Source organism: Xyrauchen texanus, chromosome 37 (assembly GCF_025860055.1).
Source record: "Xyrauchen texanus isolate HMW12.3.18 chromosome 37, RBS_HiC_50CHRs, whole genome shotgun sequence".
NCBI classification, from domain to species: domain Eukaryota; kingdom Metazoa; phylum Chordata; class Actinopteri; order Cypriniformes; family Catostomidae; genus Xyrauchen; species Xyrauchen texanus.
In genome coordinates, this window is record NC_068312.1 from 21,097,878 (window position 1) to 21,124,341 (window position 26,464).

The following is a 26,464-nucleotide window of genomic DNA, read 5'->3' on the forward strand; positions in this document are numbered from 1 at the left end:
ACTTGGAATGAGAATTAAACAAATTACTCTCCCCAACCCGGCACATCTTGTATTTCACTTAACAACAGTTACTGAGAATACAATTTATAACATCATAATATCCTTTAAAAACTCTAATGCTAAATACACTGATGGCATAGACTGTAGTTTCTTAAAAAATAATAAAGATATATTTTTAGATCCTATCACCCATCTTGTAAATCTCTCAATTAAACAATGTGTATTTCCAAATTGCTGGAAAACATGGGTAATCACCCCAGTTTACAAGGATGTTGAACCAACCAATGTTTTCAACTATTGGCCTATTTCAATCCTATCAGTAGTTTCTAAGATAGTAGAAAAGACAGTAACAGAGCAACTTACAAATTTTCTTAATATACAAACAAATTAATTGTTTCCCATGCAATTCGGGTTTCGTAAACATCATTCAATGGACTCTTCTGTTTCTTATTTTATTGAGCAAGTAAGGTTAAATTAGATAAGGGTGGAGATATAGGTGCTGTGTTCCTTAATCTTCGTAAGACATTTGACACACTGAACGTCATGGTTACTTTTGTAACCTCCGTTCCCTGAGGAAGGGAACGAGATGTTGTGTCGAATGAAGTGACACAAGAGGTCTTCCTTGGGAGCCTCACGTAACTCTGAACTTGAGAAAAGGCCAATGTGAAATTGGCAGACAGAATTTGCATGTCCCGCCCCCGGACATACGGGTATGAAGGGATGCCTGTGTGCGTCTGTCAGTCAGGTTTTGCACTGAGGAGCCGAGAATAAGGCACAGCCGTTTACAGTGGTAGGTCTAGTGCTGTGGCAGGAGGGACACAATGTTTCGTTCCCTCCCTCAAGGAACGGAGGTTTCGACAGTAACCATGATGTTCCCCTTCTGTCGCTCACTCAACATTGTGTCGAATAAAGTGACACAAGGTGTCACATTCAAAATGCCACACACTGTCCCATTCAAAATGCCACATGCCACATGCCACACGCAGACATCCTACCCAGACTAGGGTGAGGTAACATGTGGCAATTTCACCATGATGGTTGTGAAGCCGTAAGTGGAAGCGGCGCGGTGGTAGGTCCTGCATACTGAGGGGGGAGCTCTACAGAACGGTGACTTGGGGCAGTGGGACTGCCCGAGTGAGACGCAGGTCCACCGACAGGGGAACCGTACAGCAGAAAATACATCACAGGGAGTTGTCTGAGGAGGGAACTAAGCCCGTGGAGCCCTACCCCAGGACAGAGCACCTGTGGCTCGTATTGGGTCTGGATGCGAATTGCTCTGCTAAATTCGCAGGCCAGAAGGCTAGGGAGGAGAACATTCAGGAAGCGATGCTTAGTGGCTAGCCTGGGAGAGAAGGCTCACTGGATCAGCTTGGTGAAGTGCGCTGTGTGCAATCGGAACACCCGGTCGGTTGTTCCGCATTACCGAGTTCTACCGGCTCGGACCTGACAAAACATGGGACAAGACTGACTCAACCCTGAGATTGTAAAATTTGGCAAAGGTATTGGGTGTTTCCCAGCCCGTTGCTTTGCAGATGTCCAAGCTGGGAGACTGGGGCGTTGAGAAAGCGTGCTTTGTCAATGTCGCGCATCTCAACCATTTTCATCCAGAGGTGTCCCTCCTGGACCACGAGGGTTGCCATCGTCCACCTGAGTGCCTATGCTGTGACCTTAGTGGCTCTGAGAGGGAGGTCGGTGGTAGAACGCAGTTCTTGCAGCACGTCGGGGTCAGGACTACCCAGGTGCAGATCTTTGAGTGCCTTGGCTTGGTGGACCTTCAGGAGAGCCATGCCATGCAGTAGGCTGTAGGCTTTCGAGGTCAGTGATGACGTCATCCTACAAGCTCTGGTGGGGAGTACCGTGCGGTCTCGCCAGGCGCCGGCATTCTTGTGACACAGGTGGATCGCAACCGCTCTGTCCACCTGGGGGACCTCCGTGTACCCATGGGCTGCCCCGCCATCCTGGGTAGTGAGAGCGGATAAGCGAAGTGGTCGGTTCTGGGCAGTAAAAGGGGCCCTCCACGACCACATCAGCTCGTCGTGCACTTCAGGGAAGAAAGAAACTGGGGCATGACTATGAGCGGCTCTCTTACCCGAGGAGCCGATCGAGTAGCTGTGAAGGGGGGACGGAAGTTTCCAGTCAAGCCTCGCGCTCACGGCGGCCCGGGAAAGCATAGCGGACATCCGCGCGTCAGCCTCAGACTGGCCGAGCAGACCCGAAGGTGGCAGCCCAGACGAGTCATTAGCAACATGATATTTTAGTTAATAGTGAAAAATTACAAATTGTATCAGATTTTAAATACTTTAGAATTATTTTAGACGCACATTTGACATTTGAAAAGCATATAAAATAAATGATTAATGTAGTTACATTTAACATAAGTCATTTTCAATTTATACGGAATCAACTTTCAATAGATGCTACTAAAGTATTTTTACATTTGATAATTTTGTTCTCATTTCTCTTCACATCTTGGTTACAAGCAGGAAAAAACACTCTTAGACCATTACACAGTTTATACAAACAGCACTAAAAATATTTGATAAAAAAACAAATACATATCATCATTGTCATATAATTAAGAAGTATAATTTTTTACATTTGTATAACTTTGTTAAATTTAATATTTTTTGTCTTATGTACACAGTTATTAATAAACTTGCTCCACCACCTTTGAAAGAATTTGTGTCATTGTGCTTGGAAAACAAAAGACAAACTAGAGCCTCCTTAAGATGAGATTGTGAAGTGCAATACAGAGCCTCAGACTTTGGTCATTATGCTTTCGCAATAAGAGCAGTCAATATTTGGAATACGTTACCAACTAACATAAGACAATGTCCTACTATAGCACAAGTCAATTACACCTGAAAATATGGTTAAAGACAAGCCAAATTTGCGAACATTGAATAATTTGTAATCTGGTCATCTGTAATAATAAATTTGATGTATTTAATCATGTAATGTTAATTATTATTGTGATTAGTACTGTATTTTTACTTTGGGTGTAATGTTTTTGCCTGCTGTTTAATGACTACTATTTTAATGATGCTTTGTAATTTATTTTTTCTGCCCAGGGACAACAGATGAAATGTAGCTCTGTAGCTAATTCTGGGGTAGTCTTTAACTGTCCACGGTCCCTGTTAAATAAAAATAAAAATACGGAAAAAAAGTTTTGTTCAGTTTATACATCCCCAAGATGATTTACTTATTTTTAAATGAAAATACTGTATATTGCAAACAATAGATAGATAGATAGATTATATTGTTAACCATCTTTATTTAACCCTTTACATTTTATGAATTAATATTGCTATGTATATATTGCTATATATATATTGATAGAAATTAAGAATAACAAAGTCATACATTATTTTAGCTTGGCTAATTATGCATGTTAAAAATGTCTCTATATCAACTTTGTGTGATGTTCAGTCTATAATACTTGACGTTGTTTCTCTCTTGCTTCCCCTACAGCTTGTTTTCTTCTTATTCTTCTAAATATGACTTGATCACACACCTGCAAAAGAAATGCTATTAGACAGGCTTCAGCCATACAAAACACACTCTCCCATGTACTGTCCTCTCAGCAATCAGACACTGTGGTTGTAATTTTTATTAATTTATTAATTCAAAAGATTTTCCATAATTGCAGTTTAGTCAAAGCATCTTAATGGTCAGGTGATAAAGGAATTGAAAGTCAGGGCTTATTCTGAAACCTTATTACTAACCTGATGTGCACACAACACTTGCTCCTTTATCACGACATATATAATGTAGTATCAGTTAGTCTTTTTTATTTGTTTTTGCAACGTTTGCTAGAAAACCATCGCAAACTTTTGCAGTACAAAAGCATTATTTTCGGTTATAAGAGGAGCCGTGCAAAACCATTGTTGAAGTGCACGCGTGGGTGTGTGTGGGCATAAAAGTGAAAGGAAATGTGAGCATATGGGGGATATATTTGAAGCGAAGAGCTTGTTCACGAGTGTTATTATGGTTCTCGCTATCTCAAAGTTTCCTGTTGTGCAATAGTTTCTAGAGGTATAAAATGCAACAAAAAATAAAAGTACAAATAAAAAATAATCTTTTTAAAAATAATTTAGGTTTGTAAGATCAACATTAATGCAGTTGATGTAAAAGGACCACCACAATTATATTCTGAATTGGGATCAGAACTATAACGGAGGATTGTGGTTGTGGCTGAAGGCTTTTTTATAGGACTATAAAAGTGCAGACCTTTAAAAATGTACTCAATGCTAATTTTATTTCATGTCTGTTTAGTTTGGAAAGGTCTTTTGAATGAGTGATTGGATTGATTAACATTATACTCACCCCTACAGCTACAATGCAAAGTATAATTTTGGCCAGGCTGAAGAGAGACAGGCTGAGCACAGCCCATTGACCAGAAAATTCTACTACATCAGGACAGGATGTGGTAGGATAAACTGTCCTCGCACTTCTCACATATACACATTCTAAAAAAGTAAAAGAAACATTATTACTAACCCTGTTAGTACTTTGTTTTCTGGGGTCACATAAAACATGCTTGGCATTCTGTCACAAACATGTAAAGATACACAGATTCATACACATACACGGAAAGAAGTTAGAAAGAAATACAGTTTGATAATATTATGATAATAATACTAGAAATATCTGATTGTTTCAAAGTAAGACTACAGTATGTGGACTTGAGCATAAGGGGCCGTAAACAGAATCTGGATGAATATGGAGAACTTTTGAGTCACGTCTTGCTGATTTTTCAGTGCTTCACGTAGAAGCATCAGAATTTTTAGACGCTTTGATGCATCTTGTGACATCTGTATTCTGCTCTATTTGTGGCAATGTGTCTAGTTTTTTAATGCAAGGGCCCTAAGTCTAAAATTAGCTACATTTGAACATCAAAAATACTCATAAAACTTTTCATAAATGCAGGGTCCTGTAAACAGCAAAAAAGAGTGAGGGGCAGCTTTAATGTTTTTTGCCCATCAGAAAACTACCCAATCAGAAACCATTGCTGGTGCTGACATTGGGTTGGCTGTCATGTCTTTCGAGGACAGTATGTTTTAACAAAGGGTGGTTGAAATTATAAATGCTGTTCAAAAGGGTTTAGCTTTCCAACTGCTTTGGGACATTTCTTTAATAAAAGTACTGGTACTACTGTGTATAAGGAAATTCTAGTGAACTTGGTGGCCCCTGCACAAGGGATGTAGAAGTTGTTTTGCCAACGTAATCTCAAAAGGAAATGAAACTATAGCTACTTTTACCCTGCACCCACAAAATGCCGCTCTAAGTCCATATTTAAATGACATATCAGTCTGGTGCCATATTGGAGTCTTTTCAGATATATATTCTAAAACACATACATGACAATGTCTGAAGGTGAGATTCGAAATTGTAACAAGCTTGACGTTTTCGTTGTTCAGGATAAAAGTGATGTTTGTAGTGCTGGTTGGCGCTTGATTTACCTGAGATATTCAACCTAATTAAAGATACTTGATTTTGACCCCCAACATCTGCCGCCAGGAAGCACTCATACAATCCAGAATCTGAAGGCGTCACATTATGTAACTCCAGGGCCTCTTTCGATTTCAGAAACACAGAAGTGGAGTTGTAATAGTGTGTAATAATGCCATTTTTCTTCTTGATGATAGCAGTGTCCTACAGAAAAGAAAGATATGGTTGTGTAAGGGGATTTTGTAGCTGTGTTTACTGTGGACAGACAGAAGTCAGGTCAAATGTTACACTTCCTGAATGACTTGCCACTGAGGTGCAGGGCTTTCACTCTTCAAAGGAAATGCATTGCTGGTTAACCATGAAATTCTAAATTAATAACTTTATATGCTTTATATGCTATGAAGGAATGCTTTCCTTCATATTACTTTTTAAACCTTGAGTAAAAAAAATTTGATCTTTAGAAGTACAATTCTGTGTCTATTTCAAAATCTATTTCGAAAACATGTCAGTAACAACATACCTGTCTTCCGTGTGTGTTCTTTTTCCTCCAAATGGCATAACGGTAATTGTCTGTTTGGTTAGTAGCTTTACAGGGAAGTATGATTTCATCTTTACATTTTCCCTCAACAGAATCAATGCTATCCACTATCTCACAGTGTAATGCTGCAGTTACAAACAACAGGAATGCTGAAAGCAGAAAGCAACACAAAATATTGAGTAAAAATGACAACTTAAAATAACTTTCTGCCAAGTCCCTCTAAACGACAAACATCAGGTTTATCAAAATGAGAAAACATTTCATCCAAATTCTTTTGTATGTACTGTATATGTCAGTATGGTGTATCTGCTAAGTTCTCATCAATAATAAAATGCTCTAATTTTTGGACATTAGGGTCCTTGTGTGAACATGTCAGCCTTTTAAATCAAAAGCCTTTCAAAAGCCTATTTAAAGCTTTCACAGTCTTTTCTGATGCAGAAAAATATGACTTTTCAACCTAATCATGTTATTCCTATTCATCTTTAATTTTTACACTAACCAAAATTAGCACAAATAAAGCTCTCAGGAGGCACCTAAAATCAGCATACCAGAAACGCTGGTGAGTGTTCATATTGAGGGGAAGTTGGTGGGTTCCAGACCCCCTTGATGACTTAAGGACCCTCCCATAAGGCCAAAATAATGTAACTTTTGGGCCCTGTGGTATTTTATCAAAACTAGAATACCAGAAACAGAAAACTAGATTTGTTTCTTAACACAACGCAACATTGTCCATTATCTTTCCCAGTTTTCTTAATTAATCCAAATTAGATTGTTTACATCTGAAATTTCTAAACATGCCCGAGTGCTCTACATTCTGTTTTCTGAAGGAACTTACAGATGGTGCCTGAGTGATACAGAGGGAATCTGAATTTTTACCTCACAATCAGTGGAGAAACTAGAATGTGATCTTTGGGGATGTATTTTAACATTTAGTGTATATCTGTAGGTTGGATCGTGAGGTGCTCCTCCTTGATAACTTTGCTTGGGATGGTCCCCCTTGATAGTGTTTCAGTGTTAGTCCAGGGGGCATCAGAAGTTTCAGGATTGCACAAGGAAAATCTAGGGGGGCAATGGGGAAATCCCCCCTAGACCCAGCCATGTTAACAACAATGCTAAAATATAATTCTTCTTTGGCATATTGTTGGTACTTCTAAATTACTACCATTAAATAATCTTTTATTTTAAAACTTAACCGTCACTATAGGTTGTTTTTAGTTCAAGGCATGTTTAATATGCATGCAGTTAATACAGTATGCCTGTAGTTCTGGCCATATTTATACAACACTACACGTTAGCGCGCAATAAAACAGTTGTAAAGTTCTTGCATGGATGCTATGTCCAATTATTATGCTGCTCCTGTGACGAGCAGACCTCCATCAATACCTTTATTAAGCAAGCCTTGCTGATTAACGATAGTGATAAGAGAAGCAATTCAATAAGGCATATGGAAATGAACCACTTAGAGCTGTCATATTTATTTACCATACACCATGTATCTCAGCCACAGTGACGACTATTTAAATTATACAAATTCATCTGTTATTGAGCTTAAAATCTTACTCTTGTCTTTTAATATATCAAATAATTCTTTGAAGTTTTGGTAGGGATTCCCCTAGTGATGCATGTGTCAGAGTGTCAGTAATTATTCAGTTCAGACGAGGTAGACGGTCTCATGCTTTTATGGCTACCAGCATTTTTTTATCGCCGCTTTTATCGCGTATGATCTTTTGACATATGAAAGGTCATTAAAAACTGTAAGATTCAGAACTCAAAACATCCTCTTTAATAGAAAAGGAGCATTTATTAAAACCAAGCTTAAAAAATGGCTCATTTGGAATTTGTGGAACTTGTGACATCACAAAGACCAAATACATCTGCATATGACTGCCTCTTCAGCAAGAAATTAACTGCTATTTTTCATCATTGCATACTTGACCCTGCCCACTGGTGCTCAGTCACACAGGTGAAGAGGAGAGAGGGCCTGTCATGGGAGAATTGTCTACTTTTTAAGGGGACTTACACAGGACACCTTCATGTGCCTAACTGGATTTAAATGTTTTTCTACTTAAACATGCATTAGATGAACAGCTTTGACCGTTATCATGCGTCTCGCGCTGCTTTTAAAAGATGCAATGTCAAATTAGAACAGCTGTACTATTTCTTGCTGTTTTGAAGGTGTCCTGGACTGTTTTTGCTATCTATGCCATTTGTAATTGTTGATCTTTTGTAAACATGCACTAGATGGGCATCTTTGATCATTCTGATGCCTTTCCGGTGATGTGTGCCAAGTTTTAAGAGTGGTACAAGCACAACTTTTAAAAACGCGTCTCATTCTGCTGCTGCAACTGACTGGGAGAAACACATGCCATTCTGTGTGTAAACAAACATGGAAGATGTGAGATGTGAAGATCTCTGCTTTGGCTTGTTGAAGCCAGTTGAAGCATCCAACATCACCATGGATTGTATAACATTTTCGCATTCAGAACATTTCTGTGTGGATGGTATTTGTTTTCGGCTCAGATCAGCGTGGATTGCTAGTGAACTACTCACAATATGATTCATGCTTTGCAAAGGAACTGTTATTGAAAGATGGGGTAGTTAAAACACTATTGGACTGCAAAACCGTTTTATTCATGAATGTTTCAAATGTCATGACTGTTTGATAGTTGCTGTGCTTGAGTAAACAGTTTGACACATTCAAATAAAATGTTTTGGGTGAATGTTATGTATTAACCCTGAAATGTAGTTTTATAAATTGTAATGTGAAACTTGTTCATTTTCTTCTGACTGAGTTTCAAATATGACTGTATTTTAGGGGCTGCACACTCCTGTTATGTTTGGGATCAAATTGACCCCATAGCAACTTTGCCATCTCTTAACCCTTATGTTGTGTTCCGTCATTTTGACCCGGAATACTTTTTCTTTTTTTTTTTTTACTTAATCCAAGTGGAATAAAATTCCTTGACATTCACATATGGTATCTGAACACACACACACACAATGGACCACTTTCTTAAAAAAATTTCGTTTTTATTTCACTTTGTTACACTTGTGTTCCCGGTCAAAAATGACCGGCCATTGGAAATGAATGGATTAGATTACAAAATACAAAAATAGTGTTCAGGAGCATCCCAATCCTTTAGATGAGCACATATGTGGATGTGTGTTTATACACACAATGTGTGCTGAGAACCCTTTTGTGCATCGTCTTTCCATGTACACTCTTTGATGAATATTTCAAGATCTACTTATCATATTGTGTTGAGTTTTAGCTTGTTTGAATCAGAATAGTCTTTAAAAGCATTATTTAATAATTGTTCGGATCAGCTTTATGCATTATAATGTCCAGATTCTAAGCTTTAAAATGATCTTTTTGACTAATTGTGAACGTTTAATATCAACTGCTTTTCCTAAAATAAAGGAAGAAAACTAATATTTGTAAAAACAACATAATAATGTGTTTATAATCACGGCTGTTTTTCTCACAACCATTAATAAAAAGGCATCGCTTTCAAATGTAATAAACATGATTTTACAAATGGCAAATAAGTAGTAATAAGCTTTTTCTTATAGTATGAAGGAAGAAAACTGGTTATAAGAAAAAAATAATAATGTGTTTACAACCATGAATCAAAAGGCGTTGCTTTCAGATGCAATACACAGACATATATAGACAATCTGTACATTATGTGCATAGTAGCACAGAAGAGGACTGAACATTTGACATCGATGATCATTGATCTATTGTGTGGTCTATTCTTGAGTGTTTGTTGTTGAGGATCTGTGGAATTGTGTTTGTTTTGACCGGGGTCAAATTGACCTAAACTATAATAAATGTTATAATTTAAACATACAGTGAATTAATTTGCCCTTTCTTACAAGACTAAAAATAGATTACTTAATGCAACAAACTGAGCCTTCAAACAGCACAAAGTATTGTTTGTTTACACAATTGTGATTTTGCTGATATAAAAAAATATTTTCCTATGCAAACCGGACATGTCATTATAAATATAAAATAAACATATAAATATCAAATGCCACGTTTTCTCCTAATACTTTGGATAAAAAGATTGGTCAGAAGGGACACAGTCAGTAGGCATGACATAAAAGCAAATAACTTTTTGAATTTGAGTAATTAGTCTTATTTTAAAATATTTGGGATCATTTTAACACCAAACATAAAAGTTGTTGCCCAGATTTAAACACAACAGGAGAGTTAAAGGACCAGATAGCTTAAAACTTGGTGTTTCAGACAGAGGGCCAGAGACAGGATGGAAAATTAAAATATATTATTAAACCATGACTGTTTTGGTGCAAAAAAAAAAAAGTTACGCTGTCCTTTTCTGCATAATGCGGCGGTTCATTTTAGCTTATCACACCCCATTCGGCCCATTTTGTGGCCAACCCACCGGCCCGCTTGGTTCTCCCAATGGCCAGTTCGACCCTGATCTGCCCCAAATTGCGTCGGCCCACCGAAAAAATTCCCGGTATGCCAGATTGCCAGTCCAGCCCGTGCAACAGTGAAACAGTTTCAAATGTTGGGTATCTCCAGCACAAAAGCTCAGCTGAATAAGGTAAACTTTGAGTATTTGTGGTCACGTAAACTTATGGTGCCCTGTTATAAGGAAGTAATACAGTGATAACAATAATATCAATATGTGATTAAAGTGGTGGCCATGAGTATCTAGATTGGGATGGTATGGTTAGTCAATGTAAGGGTTTGGACTCAATTTGAACACTGATGACAATATAGGCGTATACGTCTGGAATCAGATGTCAGTATTCTAGAAATCTTAATATATTTTCTATATAACATGCTATTTAATGAAAATGAAAATATATAGAGTATATTGGTTATAGTGGTTTAGTCACTAATATTCATAAAATAAATTATGGATTTTAAAGCATTTTTAAAGGTATGACTTTAAAAGTATTACCTGAAGTTAAAATAATGGGAAACCAGTTTGAGCATTTTATGTACATCACACATCAAATAATTTAACACATTATACACTGACCCAAATCTACAGTTTGTACAAAAGACTGACAGTTTGAAAAAGAAATGTAAAAGAGATAAATCTCAAATTTCACAATATATTCACTACCTGTATATGTTTTTACAAATGTATAGCCTATGATAAGTTTTACAATAAGTTGAGACCTTTGTAAAGCTTGAGTGATTTTTTCCCAATAAAACAAATATTTTATGTTACACAAATGTTAAAAGAAAACTGAAAAATGTCTCCCAATCATCTTGAACTTCACTCACTGTCATTTCTTGCTAAAAAATAAAAAAGATTGAATATAAGCAGTCATTTTGTAATCTAGTTACTTTCACAGTAGAAAGTAGTAGCTCTACTTCAGCATCAATCTCAATTCTCTTTTTAACATAAAAGGGAACTAACTAAAGTATTTTACCACTCATTTGGCTCTATCTCAGCCATTATTTTACCACACGAACCAACAAAGTTAAAATGAAATGCACAGGAAGCAGTCAAAACCAGCACACACCAGATAACTCCTTTATAAACAAGAATGTATAAACTGATCCCACCTGGATAACTCACAGATATGTTTTCTACATAAAAAAATAAATAAATAATCAGTTATGTTTTTAAGATAAAGAAATTAAATAAATAAATATAAGCTTGACCAGGCTTCACAAAGTTAAAGATTTGTATCTTTTAGGTTTCATTTATATAGGTTTAAGGTTTCATACACTTACCTGAAGTCCTATGATTTTTCATTCTCAGTTCTTTACAGAAGTAAAAAATGTGGCCGCATCAGTTATTAAGACAGGTGGTTTCATATCACTCACTTGAGCTACACACAGTTCACTGATAAAAAAAATTTCATCAGTCTACAAGTATGACAAGTATTTGAAACTTACAAAACTGAGACTCTTCCTTAAACATGTCTCTATTCTGACCTCTAGTGGGACTGTTACATTGTGTCCCAGAATAAAGAAAAGTTATTTTACAGTACAAAATGTAAGGGAGTACGGTGACGACCTTACGACTAAAATCTAATTAAATCAAATCCCTTTATTGTCACTCAACCATACACAAGTGCAAAAGTGGGTGAAAGTCTTCGGTGAAGTTCCAAGCAACGTAGTCTTGACAATTACAATAAACATCTGATTTACACATTACACAGATTTACACATCTTGTTACACATCACAATACACAATATACACCTAATAATATACAGTATATATACAGTAAACACAAAATAAGAAGACTGTATCCATTAAAAGTAATATACAGTATACACAAAATAAGAAGACTGCATTCATTAAAAGTAATATAGAGTATACGCAAAATAAGAAGACTGTATACATTAAAAGTAATATACAGTATACACAAAATAAGAAGACTGCATTCATTAAAAGTAATATAGAGTATACATAAAATAAGAAGACTGTATACATTAAAAGTAATATACAGTATACACAAAATAAGAAGACTGCATTCATTAAAAGTAATATAGAGTATACGCAAAATAAGAAGACTGTATACATTAAAAGTAATATACAGTATACACAAAATAAGAAGACTGCATTCATTAAAAGTAATATAGAGTATACGCAAAATAAGAAGACTGTATACATTAAAAGTAATATACAGTATACACAAAATAAGAAGACTGCATTCATTAAAAGTAATATACAGTATACACAAAATAAGAAGACTGCATTCATTAAAAGTAATATAGAGTATACATAAAATAAGAAGACTGTATACATTAAAAGTAATATACAGTATACACAAAATAAGAAGACTGCATTCATTAAAAGTAATATAGAGTATACGCAAAATAAGAAGACTGTATACATTAAAAATAATATAGAGTATACACAAAATAAGAAGACTGTATACATTAAAAATAATATAGAGTATACACAAAATAAGAAGACTGTATACATTAAAAATAATATGCAGTATACGCAAAATAAGAAGACTGTATACATTAAAAATAATATACAGTATACGCAAAATAAGAAGACTGTATACATTAAAAATAATATGCAGTATACATAAAATAAGAAGACTGTATACATTAAAAATAATATACAGTATACATAAAATAAGAAGACTGTATACATTAAAAATAATATGCAGTATACATAAAATAAGAAGACTGTATACATTAAAAATAATATACAGTATACATAAAATAAGAAGACTGTATCCATTAAAAATAATATACAGTATACATAAAATAAGAAGACTGTATCCATTAAAAGTAATATACAGTATACATAAAATAAGAAGACTGTATCCATTAAAAATAATATACAGTATACATAAAATAAGAAGACTGTATCCATTAAAAGTAATATACAGTATACATGAAAATAAGAAGACTGTATCCATTAAAAGTAATATACAGTATACGCAAAATAAGAAGACTGTATCCATTAAAAGTAATATAGAGTATACATAAAATAAGAAGACTGTATCCATTAAAAGTAATATAGAGTATACATAAAATAAGAAGACTGTATCCATTAAAAGTAATATAGAGTATACATAAAATAAGAAGACTGTATCCATTAAAAATAATATACAGTATACATAAAATAAGAAGACTGTATCCATTAAAAATAATATACAGTATACATAAAATAAGAAGACTGTATCCATTAAAAATAATATACAGTATACATAAAATAAGAAGACTGTATCCATTAAAAATAATATAGAGTATACGCAAAATAAGAAGACTGTATCCATTAAAAGTAATATAGAGTATACGCAAAATAAGAAGACTGTATCCATTAAAAGTAATATAGAGTATACGCAAAATAAGAAGACTGTATCCATTAAAAATAATATACAGTATACGCAAAATAAGAAGACTGTATCCATTAAAAATAATATGCAGTATACGCAAAATAAGAAGACTGTATCCATTAAAAATAATATGCAGTATACGCAAAATAAGAAGACTGTATCCATTAAAAATAATATGCAGTATACACAAAATAAGAAGACTGTATACATTAAAAATAATATAGAGTATACGCAAAATAAGAAGACTGTATCCATTAAAAATAATATAGAGTATACGCAAAATAAGAAGACTGTATCCATTAAAAATAATATACAGTATACGCAAAATAAGAAGACTGTATCCATTAAAAATAATATACAGTATACACAAAATAAGAAGACTGTATCCATTAAAAATAATATACAGTATACGCAAAATAAGAAGACTGTATACATTAAAAGTAATATAGAGTATACGCAAAATAAGAAGACTGTATCCATTAAAAGTAATATAGAGTATACACAAAATAAGAAGACTGTATACATTAAAAATTATATACAATATACAGTATACACAAAATAAGAAGACTGTATACATTAAAAGTAATATAGAGTATACACAAAATAAGAAGACTGTATACATTAAAAATTATATACAATATACAGTATACAAAATATAAGACGATTGTATACATTAAAAATAATATACAATATACAGTATACACAAAATAAGACGATTGTATACATAAAAAATTATATACAATATACAGTATACAAAATATAAGACGATTGTATACATTAAAAATAATATACAATATACAGTATACACAAAATAAGACGATTGTATACATAAAAAATAATATACAATATACAGTATACAAAATATAAGACGATTGTAAACATTAAAAATAATATACAATATACAGTATACACAAAATAAGAAGACTGTATACATTAAAAATAATATACAATATACAGTATACAAAATAAGATGAGTGTATACATTAAAAATAATATACAATATACACAAAATAACTATGACTTTTGTTTACTTGTTTTAATGCTATAAACTAGCAAGTTTGACCTATTCTCTTTCAGATATGATGTGCGGTCTGCTAAGTCAGCGACTGAAAATTGACATTGATCCCCAACAATGGGCATGTATTTAGAAAGTTTTAAAATGACAAAATTATCCTCATAATACCTAAATGAAAAGCTCTAAATAAAAGGGAAATAGCATGCAGAATACAGTATAATAAGAATTATTCTGGTAGTGTGTATTGAACTGATGACATCATGGAGGCATGAATTGACGTTTTCAATTCTAATTTCCGATGTAAACACAATGTGATGTAACGGAATTACTGACAGGTTAGAAACTGTGCTTATAGACCACAGAGTAAGATGGAAAGCATGAATGGTTTGCAAGTTGTAGATTTGTGCTGTCTGTTCTCTGTTTTGCTGGAAAAGAGCTGCTGTTGTGGTTAAGTTACAGTAATAACAGGAGAGTGTTATAGTCATCGTCAGACAGATTAACTCTTTAATGTAATTGAAAGTATTCTTTAAACACATTTTACATATACTTATTTGTTCTTAAAGGCTGATTTAAAGTAGCTACACCTGTTCTAATGTATTCACAAATATTTCAAAAAAGCTCTACTCTTTTCATCCCCTTTTTTTCTCTCTCACTCTCTTACTCTGTGATCTCATCTCCCTCTCTTTTGAAGTTTTTGTTTTCCTTTGAATCCCATTTGCAGTCACAAATGGCTGAATCACAGTGCCGTAAAACCCCAGCAGTAAATAAGGCGTCTGTGAAAGTGGTTGATGGTAGACTTGCTTTTCTTCAGGAACTCTGTCGTCTTCTCTCTCACTCTGGAGACAAAGCTCCTCCTGCCCATAATGTACGGTAAGACATGTTCTCTTCCATCCTGTTGTTCATCATGTTGGGGATTCCCCACTTCTCTCCTCTTCCCCTCTCCTTCTCTCCCTCTCTGGACCTCCATATTTTTCACACTGTTTGATTATGTCTTTCTTGCTGACAGGATAGTTAGGCATCAGGATATTAATAGGAGACCTCATGAATGGAAAGAGGAAGCGAGAGAGAGAGAGGGTTGTGATTATGCCATCTGGATTAAACAATGCCTTGGCTACCTCAGGATGAACTGACACAATGAATGAGATTATAGCAGGGGGAAGTGAGTGAAGAAGGGAGAGATTTGGCTCATGTTGATGATCTGAGATATCTACTCCACTGCATGCAGAAAACTATTTATACTCATAAATACTATTTAAACAATGCAAGGTTTGATTAAGAAGCATCAGCAGTTGGCTGATCTTAATGAAATTATGGTAAAATGGTGTTGGTGATTTACATGAGATGTTTCAATATGGCTTGCTGCAAATTTTAAAATGATGCACAAGAACTGAATTGACTGAATTTGGTTAAAGGAATGTTCTGGGTTCAATACAAGTTAAGTTTAATTAACAGCATTCATAAAAATTCAAAAATCATGGTTCGCACAAGCCACTTAGAATGGAAGTGAATGGCCCAGTCCATAAACATTAAAGTGCACACTGCTTCAAATGTATAGCCACAAGCAGGGCCGTAGCTAGTAATGATTCTAGGGGTCCACAGGTCCAACTGGGTCCACAACAAATTCTAAACTGTATTTTTTTAATAGGAAAGGGGCCCACAGCAATATACAGTACAGTCAGGGGGCCCAGAATACCTTGCTAGGCCCTGGCCACAAACATTATGCATAATGACATGTTTGTTGATGTAAAATGTATGCATGTTGACGTGATTTTAGTGTGTTGAAATAAATATGCTTACATGGTTTACAGGAGGCAACAAAGTTGTAACATGGGATATAACTTCACACACTGGCAAAGCAGTTTTGTCACCGTTAAATCATGTTAACATGCATAAAGTTTACATCTTGTGCATATTTTAAACATTTATGAACTGGCCCCATACGCTGTAAGCGCCTTACTGTAACCACAATTTAATTACATTTCTTATAAACAATGGACAAGTTGGAAATATTATTTAGTCAACATTATACCACAAATACTGTCAATCGAGCTAACTTAAATTGAATCCAGAACATTCCTTTAAACGTCTTAACATCAGTGGGGAAATAATTATTTAAAAAATGTATACATTGATAAAAACTGATGGAACATGTATCAGAGAGGCGTCTTTATGAAGCAAAACAAAATGACAGAAATTTGATGGTAGACGTGCGTGTCTGTGTGGTTGTGTTTTGTGTAGACGGCAGCAGGTCCCTGAGGTTGTTAACAGCCACAGCTGTGTGTGTGTTTGTGAAGGCCCATGTTTCTGTCAGTGAGCTTGTTCAGACACTCTTTCTGGCATTTGATTGAGGATTTCCTCTAGATGATCGTTACCTCTGCACACACACACACACACACACATACACACACGCACAGAGGAACGCCCCAAATGTTCCATCAATATACAGCAGACTCTCAAAGCCTCCACAGCTGGGAGATTTTCCCATGTGAAAACAATAACAAATAAGCACTTATACACATACAACACATACGTCAATGATGTAATAAACATAATTAATATTGTGTATAATACAGTTCATGTATATGCAAAGACAAATAAAACCTGGAACACCCAGCTCATATATTTAAAAAAAAATATATATAGACACTTAGCATGCATTTGTTATAATTTGAGGAGATTTAAAGGGATAGTTTCTTTAGTGGAACACCGAATGAGGTGTCAGTCTGGTGACTGATGCTCACATCCTACCTAACATCTCATTTTGTGTTCCTTACAAGAAAGAAAGTCATACGAGACTCAACAGAGATGGATTTCTCTTTTGATTGACTTGAATTGTATCACTGATATTAGATGGCATCTAGATTCTGTTTTAAATCAATTTACATTCATTGATTTGGTAGACATGTGTTTGATTGTCATAAGTCAGAAAAAAATTCAGTCTCAAGTGAACGACTTCTTTAAAGAAATGCATTCTGGCACAGACCCTGGACTTTTTGTGTTTGTGTCTGCTGTGTTTTGGATGAGAGCTACTTTCAGTGACCCAGTTTTGACATAGTCCCTATTAAGTATACTTTGATGGTGGTGATGATGATGATCATAATGATGATGATAATATCTCACTCTCTGCACCCCTCCTGATGTATAGGTGTCTTATTGTTTGATTGTTTTCTTTTGGAAACTGACCCCTCACCCCTAGCTTACCACCTCTGTATGGTTAATGTCTGGGAGGGTCACATCTTCTACTCAACAGCATTCCACGCTGATAGCTGTGGAGCGTTTACATTGTCCCGTAATTCCCAACTCTGGGAATTCCGCTTCCAGACTCCTGAGCATTGAACAAAAACAATAAGTGTGTGTGTGTGCGAGATGGAGACTGAGAATGTGAGTCATTATACTGTAGATGTGTGATGCTTCCACCTTCCTTCTCCACAAAACTTAAAGGGATAGTACAGCCAAAAAGTTTTATTATGGAATGCAAAAGTAGATGTTTTGCAGAACGTTAGACTCAGTCACCATTCACTTTTATTGTATTGAAAAATTAAGCATTAAAAATGAATGATGGCTAACATTCAGCCTAACATTTCCACAGAAGAAAGTCGAAGCATAAGGGTGGGTAAATGATGACAGAATTTTCATTAATTGGCGAGCTATCACTTTAGGGGTTGGAAAGTTGAAAAACTTGAGCTAAGTTTATTTTTTTTTTTAGTTGTAATAAACCATTGGCTTCGTCATTAGTGTTTATGGCATTCAGGTTGACTGATTGATCGTGAACAATATTCATGCATTTTATGTGTTTGAATAAGCATGTCTGAATACAGTTTCATTACTACATACAAATTTGAGTTGTTTATTATTATTATTATTTATTTATGGTGCTGGACTTCTGACTATAACTTTTTTTTTTTTTATCTTATTAAGTATAACTATACATTTATACATTTATACATATAATCATTTAGCAACCACTAAATGTTCAAACCACTACACCACTGCACCTGTATGTGCTACTTTATTTCTCATGTGAACCTATTTATAAAGCACAAATCCTTGTTTCTGTTAAAGGGGCTCAAAAACATACTCAAATTGTTTTTATTACAATATTAATGTGATTACCATGGTGGTCAGTGTTCTGTTTCCTCCCCAGATAAAACCATGTGAGTGAAATATGGTGTTTGGGAAACATTATTCTGCTGGGCTGGTGGAGCAGCAGCAGTGGTGTGTGTGTGTGTGTGTGTGTGTGTGTGTGTGTGTGTGTGTGTGTGTGTGTGTGTGTGTGTGTGTGTGTGTGTGTGTGTGTGAGCGTGTATTTATCACTTTGTGGGGACCAAATGTCCCCATAAGGATAGTAAAACCCGAAATGTTTGACCTTGTGGGGACATTTTGTCTGTCCCCATGAGGAAAACAGCTTATAAATCATACTAAATTATGTTTTTTGAAAATGTAAAAATGCCGAATGTTTTCTGTGAGGGTTAGGTTTAGGGATAGGGTTAGGGTCATGGGATAGAATATATAGTTTGTACAGTATAAAAACCATTATGTCTATGGAAAGTCCCCATAAAACATGGAAACACAACAAGTGTGTGTGTGTGTGTGTGTGTGTGTGTGTGTGTGTGTGTGTGTGTGTGTATGTGTGAGCGTGTATTTATCACTTTGTGGGGACCAAATGTCCCCATAAGGATAGTAAAACCCGAAATTTTTGACCTTGTGGGGACATTTTGTCGGTCCCCATGAGGAAAACAGCTTATAAATCATACTAAATGATGTTTTTTGAAAATGTAAAAATGCAGAAAGTTTTCTGTGAGGGTTAGGTTTAGGGGTAGGGTTAGGTTTAGGGGATAGAATATAAAGTTTGTACAGTATAAAAACCATTATGTCTATGGAAAGTCCCCATAAAACATGGAAACACAACATGTGTGTGTGTGTGTGTGTGTGTGTGTGTGTGTGTGTGTGTGTGTGTGTGTGTGTGTGTGTGTGTGTGTGTGTGTGTGTGTGAGGCATGCTGAGACAGTCAAGGTGGGGTCGGACATGCATGTTTTGCTTTCCTGTGTGTCCGTGACAACTTCCTGCAGAACAGAAGCCTAGGGGAGCCATCTCACATCGGACATATGAGCCAAAACCACACACACCAGAAAGAGAGTGAGAGATGGAGAGAAAAAGGAAGAGAGGTAGAGTTCTTCTCTATTCTTAAATTGTAACTCAGTTTCCATGAACACACAAGCACCAGGGAGTCTTCCTCAACTCTTCCTCAACCATCTACTGACCTGTCTGCTCTAAGTCTGTCAAACTTTGTGTGCATACATTCGTGTGTGCGTGCCTGTGTCCATACTGGCTGCAGATTCTATTTTCCTGCCAGAACTTAGAGGAGGGAGTTTCCTTTTGGGATAAGTGTCACTAGGCAACCGTTTCGTAAACAAATGTCACATTTAAGTCTAAAGAGGACAGAGGTTGTTGGGTTCTGTTATGAAATGCTTCTAATCAGCCAGGTGAAAAACCAAATTAGATCTAATCAAAACCAATTTATGGTCCAATATCAAAGGTAGTACTGCAGAATCTACTGTGAAATGTTAAATTCACAGCAGTGTGTGAACGATTACTGCAATGTTACAGTACATTTGGCTGTGCGAGATCAGTCACTCATATGACACTGCTAGACACACACTAGACGAGGGGAATAAAGACAAAGCCAAAGCACCATTGTAATGTACTGAACCAGTTAAAAATACTAAGTAAATTATTGTTATAATTTAAATTAACTTTTAAAATAAAATGACCCTAATCTCAAGTTTCCTTCTTCTATAACTTTCCTCATAATTTATCACGGATTCTTAAACAAATCCTTTTACTTCTGAAATGGTCAGTGTGACATACTCATCAATATGTTCAACAAATAAAAATATATATAGGCTATACATGTATGTATGTATGTATGTATGTATGTATGTATGTACACATAGGCCTAAATTTGTGTTTTGTCTATGTTAGAATTGAAAACAATAAAAAAAAAAAAAAAAATGTATTTAATTTAGAGTGATTTCGGATTTCTGAAGCTTTTGGAGTTTGTGGGAAAACACATTCTGATCAAATGTAAGGCCTCTACCTTGTATGCACAGCTTTGGATAAAAGCACCTCCAAGTGCATAAATAAAAATGTTTTGGACTACAAGTCTGTATAACACCTACAAATCTATGTACAGTGACCTATGACCGTCATTAGAGTTTGTGACTCCTAAACTTTGACCTCTTTTCTCTCCAACCCCCCCATCCGCAATGGTAATTTATGTTGTTCACAAATGCACAGCTGTGACAGGTCCCCATGCTGACCAAAGGGTGGTATATACCATGACTAATACATACCAGACCTCAGAAGCACATAGGGAGAATCATATAGTGAAAGAGAGAGAGAGAGAGAGAGAGAGAGAGAGAGAGAGAGAGAGAGAGGTGTATGAACAAGGCAAAGTTTGAGATTTTAAATTCTGTCCTTCACTGAAGTTACTAAACAGGTGCTGTGCAAAATGAACCTTAGAGACAGGTTAAATATTAATGCAAATACACGATCAATAATTTTTTTTTATTCTGATTCAAGATTTTAGAAGCCCTGCCTGTATCCCATGAGCCCAGATCTGTTCCTTTAGCCTGTGTATTTTCCTGACCATGTTTGGATTGTTAACCCGTGGGGAAAAGGATACAAGCCCTGACGAGAATCACCATCCAACAGAAGCTGCTACACTGTACTCCTAAAACTTCAAATTGCACCACTTGGGCAATTTGAAACATAAGATTACTGTGTGGTTAGAATCATATAAAAAAACATTAAATCATCCACTAAGAATTACTAGCCAAACCGTAGCTGATATACTACGACCAAACACTTATTTTATATTGCTATTAAAATGTAATAATTTTAAGCCTGTTTATTGACTATTCTGTAGTTTTATTCATTTTTTACATTCTTAGGACCATTACGAAAACTCGCCACCGATCAACTTATAGTCTGGTTTTTCTGTAGCCTATACATTTGGAAGCCATTTGTGAGATTTATTGGAAAAATAATGCTTAAAGAGTGATCGCTGATTTGTATTAGTTTGTCACCTGTTATCCACCCAAATCTGAGAGAAAGAGAGAGATCTGATAAAAATATATTTTATTTCGCCGTGTTCTCACAATTTGTGTAAAAATAAAAAAAAATTAAAAAAAACGATAAATTCTATTATTATAAAAAAAAATAAAAAAAAATGAAGAAAAGAAAATTGTATGCACAGCATTTTAAATGTTCGTAGCTATATACAAATTAGACATAGGGAAAGAAACATGTCAAAATCAACAGCTGTTTCAGTGGCGAGGCTTCCGAAAATCTCCGTCCCGCGCGTGTTTCGCGAGGAGTCTCCGGAGCTTCGCGCGGCTCGCACACCTCTCGCGCTCCCTGAGTTGCGGTTTTATCACGCGTTGCTGCTGGCTACCGGCGTGTCACGCGCAGTGAAGTGATTCCCCGCATGCGGAGACAGTCCTTCCCGTCCTTAATCTGCAAGGGCACACACACACACACATGCCAATGGGCAAAAACAGCAGGTGTGATTTAAAGTGATCAAAAGACACAACAGCAAAATAAAAAATGTATATGCTCTAGGCCTATTCATTTCTGGCCATACACATAGACCTACATTACATTCAATTTTAGTTTACATAAATTAGAGCACTCATGGACCGCAGGGGGTTAGGTCCCAATCAAGACATTAAATGCAAACTTGTCAGGGAAAAACCTATATTGTGAGGAGATTTTCTAATATAGCTAGATTAGTTTAACATTATGTTCCTATCCTTTGGCATACTTAACCCTAAACTGATCAACAAGCTCTGCTTTTACATTTTCTTTTTTACTTTTAAGTTTTTCTTCCTAAATTTTAATTCAACCTCAATATAAAATAGTCCTATAATCTCTTCAAAAAGGCTAGTACACTGATAATATTTTATATTTTAATTTAAACACTTTCTGATGTGCTTAACTCATCCTCTAATTCCATCATCTGAACATCCTATAATTCCTTCTAAAGAGTAGGCTTAGGTTATTTCTCACATGTATGGTATTTAACCAATATTGTGTGTGCATCAGTCTGAATTGCTTACCCCTTTCCTCTGGCTGCTGAGGCAGAAAGTACAGATAGTGCGCGGCTGCTTTCCTCCGCTCTCCCCCGGCGCACTGTACACCGCGCTCACACACGGCTGTGCGTCCTCTCCTCCGTCCCCTATCAGGAGCACATTGGCCAGATGTGAGATGTAACTGGACGCTAAGCGCAGAGTCTCAATTTTTGACAGCTTTCTGTCCACCGGCTCGGTAGGAATAAGAGTCCGTAACGCTGTGAAAGCCGTGTTGACGCTCTGCGTCCTATCGCGTTCCCGCGCGTTTGCTGCGTTCCGTTGCTTTACAATAACCACACCGCTAACCGTGGACTTGCGGGACATCCTCCGCCGCTTCTCCGAACTGGGGCAGCAGCCGTAGCTTTGCTCCGAACTGCCGTCGCTCTCGCTGCGGTTGTCCTCATCCTCGGACATCATGGCAAGATCCGGATACACTAGATGGGTCGCAAGGGGACGCAGCATCGCAAATGCCATCACCGAAATTGCTTGGATTCTGATTTAAAATCAGAAGAGCTCAATGAGACAGGGAAGAATGTATCCAAAGTATCCAAAATGAAATGATGACTGGTTGTCAGGCACTAGCCACGCAAAGACAGCATTGCAAAACCTTGATGTGCTGTTATCTGGTGTGTTTCAAGAGTTGATCATCTCAGTTATTCAAAATCATGGTAAAGATCCTCTTGATACGCCTCCTTATACAGTCATGCGCCAACAGCTAAACCAGGAGTTGAGCGCGCAGAGTCTTATAGGATCAGGGAGGAGCAGTAAGTCATATGCAAACAACCAAAGTCTCTCAGATTCGTACAAATCATATTTAAACAATATATATATACAAAATATTTTACAGATTAAAATACACCCAGGGAAAGTAGGCAATAGGAAAATTGTGCCCATTATAAATATAATCAAAATGAACAAACAAATTAATAGCCTACATGGTAGTGTTTTGTACCTATTCATAATTCCTATTGCCACGTTAATTTACAATAAATGTTTATTATTATTCCTCCTGTGTATTACTGTTGCTGTTTAACATAATTTATTATTTTATTCATCAATTTGTTATTTAGCCCATTGACAATCCTTGTGCCAATATCAAAGATAGCTGTTTCAGTTGACAATATTTGTATAGTATATGCATATATATATATATATATATATATATATATATATATATATATATATATATATATATATATATATATATATATAAAGCAATATCACATGAGCAAGAGTGCGATATGGCAATACATCAGCACTGCTGTCATCAGAGAATGGCCAGACTGGTTCGAACAAAGTCTACAGTTACTCAGATCTACATGGATGGGTTTAGCCATTGCACACTCTCTGTGTTTTCATCAGCATCTCCCGCAGAAAGTGCTTACATACGCGCCCTCCCGAGAACGTCGACAGGAGTTCAGGGCCCTCTGCTGTTGCAGGCCCCGGGGTTAAGCCCCAGAAAGCCTGTGCATAAATATGGCTCTGTAATATATATGCTATATTCTATTTGATGACACTTAACAACACTTATAAATATTATCCTAAAACTCGAAAAAGTTTTGAGCATGCTTCTTTAATATTTCATTACATGAAATGTGTCCATAAAATGGAGGTCATTAAAACACTTGCTTATAAAAGAGATCATGGACATGGAGTAAAATGAAACTTCACTTCATTTTGCTACTGTGTCTGTCTGGAAAGAGAGAAGATGCACCTGCGAGTAGCCTAGCTCATGACTTAGATTATCCTCTAAAGTTTATTGCCTTGCATTGCGTGGCCATTTGACAGTGAGGCGTTTAAAACAACACTGGACACAACAATTAACACTCAAACAAACAAACTGGCAAACACAGCCTAATGCTACAAATCGGCTTGTTAACAGTTTATTTACACAAAGATTTTCTGAACATAATGCATTTCTGAAAAATAAATACAAGACCATATTCATCTGCTCTTCAAGTCATTCGAGCCTATAAACATAATTACATTTTTAATTGTTCAGAAGGACATATTAATACAGAGAGTGGAGTGCCAATTCGAGTTTTAGACCTGCTGCGTTTGTTTTCTCTCAGTGGCTCAAAGAGCACAGGGGCCACGATAAACAACAGTGGGGGTCTCTCTCTCTCTCTCACACACACACACACACACACACTCTCTCTCTCTCTCTCTCTCTCTCTCTCTCTCTCTCTCTCTCCATCATCCCCTTTCTTTTACTCACTTTCTCCTTGTTTTTCTTGCCTTCTCTTCTCTCATATATACACACACACACACACTCTCTCTCTCTCTCTCGCTCTCTCTCTCACACACACACACACACACACACACACACTCTCTCTCTATCTCCCTCTCTCTCCCTCTCTCTCTATCTCTCTCGCTCTCCATCGTCCCCTTTCTTTTTCTCACTTTCTCCTTGTTTTTCTTGCCTTCTCTTCTCTCATACACACATGGAGTCATGGAACACTAGTTGGAGCTCCTTCTTTTCTTAATAAAGAGAATTTGATATGTTCATTTTAATTATTGTCTTTCATATAGTTTCACACATTTCCGGCATTTGATTTCTCTGTGTCACACTCGTAAATATGTTCTTGCTTTGCTTCCTCTCATAATTCATGACTAGCCCTGTCATGTAAGAATATCGTGTCTTTCCAGTACAGGACCATGTTCTTACTCAGTTTCTGTTTCAGTGCAAAGGAATGCAAGACCTTAAATCAACCATATGGGCTGATGTGACCAAACTCACTAACCTGTGACCTCTCATCTTTGACCTCAATTTATGTGCTTAAGCAATGTGGTCATCCTCATTTGTTCCTTAATATCTCTTTGTTGCCATATGCATAACTTGTAAATGGTGCTATATATAGGAACAATTATGTTTTATGGAAATATGGACATGCATAACAACAGCTAAAAGCACAGCACCAGCTCAGATTCAGAGACTATTACATCACAAAGTGTATATCTCAACCTAACAAGTAAAAGTAATAATAATAAAAGGAAATTAAAGTAACTTTGTATGCAGAGACATAGACAACTATAATAAATCTAAAATGAAACCACTGGAGTCATTTGGATTACTTTTATGCTGCTTTTATGTGTCTTTTGGAGCTTCAAAGTTTTGAAACCTTTTGACTTGTATTGTCTGGACCTACATAGTTGAGATATTCTTCTAAAAATCTTAATTTGTGTTCAGAAGTAGATAAAAAGTCATACACATCAGGGCATGAGGGTGAGTAAATGATAAGAGAATTTTTAATTTTGGGGTGAACTATTACAAGTACGAGTACAATTTAGAGAATTGTTTGGATGGTTAAGTACTTTTATTAGCGCTCCATTACCTAACCTCAGTACTAGACTCACTGACTTGACTCATCTTACTTTACTTGATTTTAGCCTTACTTGCAACTGCACTGCCAGTGTTTGTTCATTTCTCTGTTTGGTTTGTGGCCATGGGCAAGGCTGTAACCATGTCTTGAACATTAGCGGGTCACAAATATAGTGGTCCTCTTTGGTCCTTTAAGATAGAACATT

At 36.0% G+C, this 26,464-nt stretch overlaps 2 protein-coding genes across 2 annotated transcripts; both read right to left on the reverse strand.

Annotated features, from left to right (window-relative positions):
• Positions 1 to 3,027: 3,027 nt before the first annotated feature.
• Positions 3,028 to 11,843, reverse strand: LOC127631163 (uncharacterized). Its single transcript, XM_052109173.1, has 5 exons — positions 11,718 to 11,843; positions 5,972 to 6,138; positions 5,463 to 5,655; positions 4,327 to 4,469; positions 3,028 to 3,514 (listed from the first exon to the last, which is right to left on the reverse strand). The coding sequence occupies exons 1-5, from the start codon at positions 11,737 to 11,739 to the stop codon at positions 3,431 to 3,433; spliced, it is 609 nt and encodes a 202-aa protein (XP_051965133.1). The 5' UTR covers positions 11,740 to 11,843; the 3' UTR covers positions 3,028 to 3,430.
• Positions 11,844 to 21,956: 10,113 nt separating this feature from the next.
• Positions 21,957 to 23,637, reverse strand: LOC127630447 (transcription factor 15-like). Its single transcript, XM_052107972.1, has 2 exons — positions 22,925 to 23,637; positions 21,957 to 22,322 (listed from the first exon to the last, which is right to left on the reverse strand). Exons 1-2 carry the CDS (start codon positions 23,408 to 23,410, stop codon positions 22,257 to 22,259), a joined length of 552 nt encoding a protein of 183 aa, XP_051963932.1. The 5' UTR covers positions 23,411 to 23,637; the 3' UTR covers positions 21,957 to 22,256.
• Positions 23,638 to 26,464: the final 2,827 nt, after the last annotated feature.

Bases quoted from the DNA above. Each gene is read 5' to 3' on its own strand.
- LOC127631163 (XM_052109173.1), bottom strand. From the start codon at position 11,739: ATGAAAAATCATAGGACTTCAG. The intron at 6,139-11,717 runs GTAAGTGTATGA...TTCTGCTTTCAG, and splicing joins GAAAAATCATAGGACTTCAG to CATTCCTGTTGTTTGTAACT. The intron at 3,515-4,326 runs GTGAGTATAATG...TTTCTTTTGCAG, and splicing joins TTTGCATTGTAGCTGTAGGG to GTGTGTGATCAAGTCATATT.
- LOC127630447 (XM_052107972.1), bottom strand. From the start codon at position 23,410: ATGGCATTTGCGATGCTGCGTCCCCTTGCGACCCATCTAGTGTATCCG. The intron at 22,323-22,924 runs GTAAGCAATTCA...GTGCCCTTGCAG, and splicing joins TCAGCAGCCAGAGGAAAGGG to ATTAAGGACGGGAAGGACTG.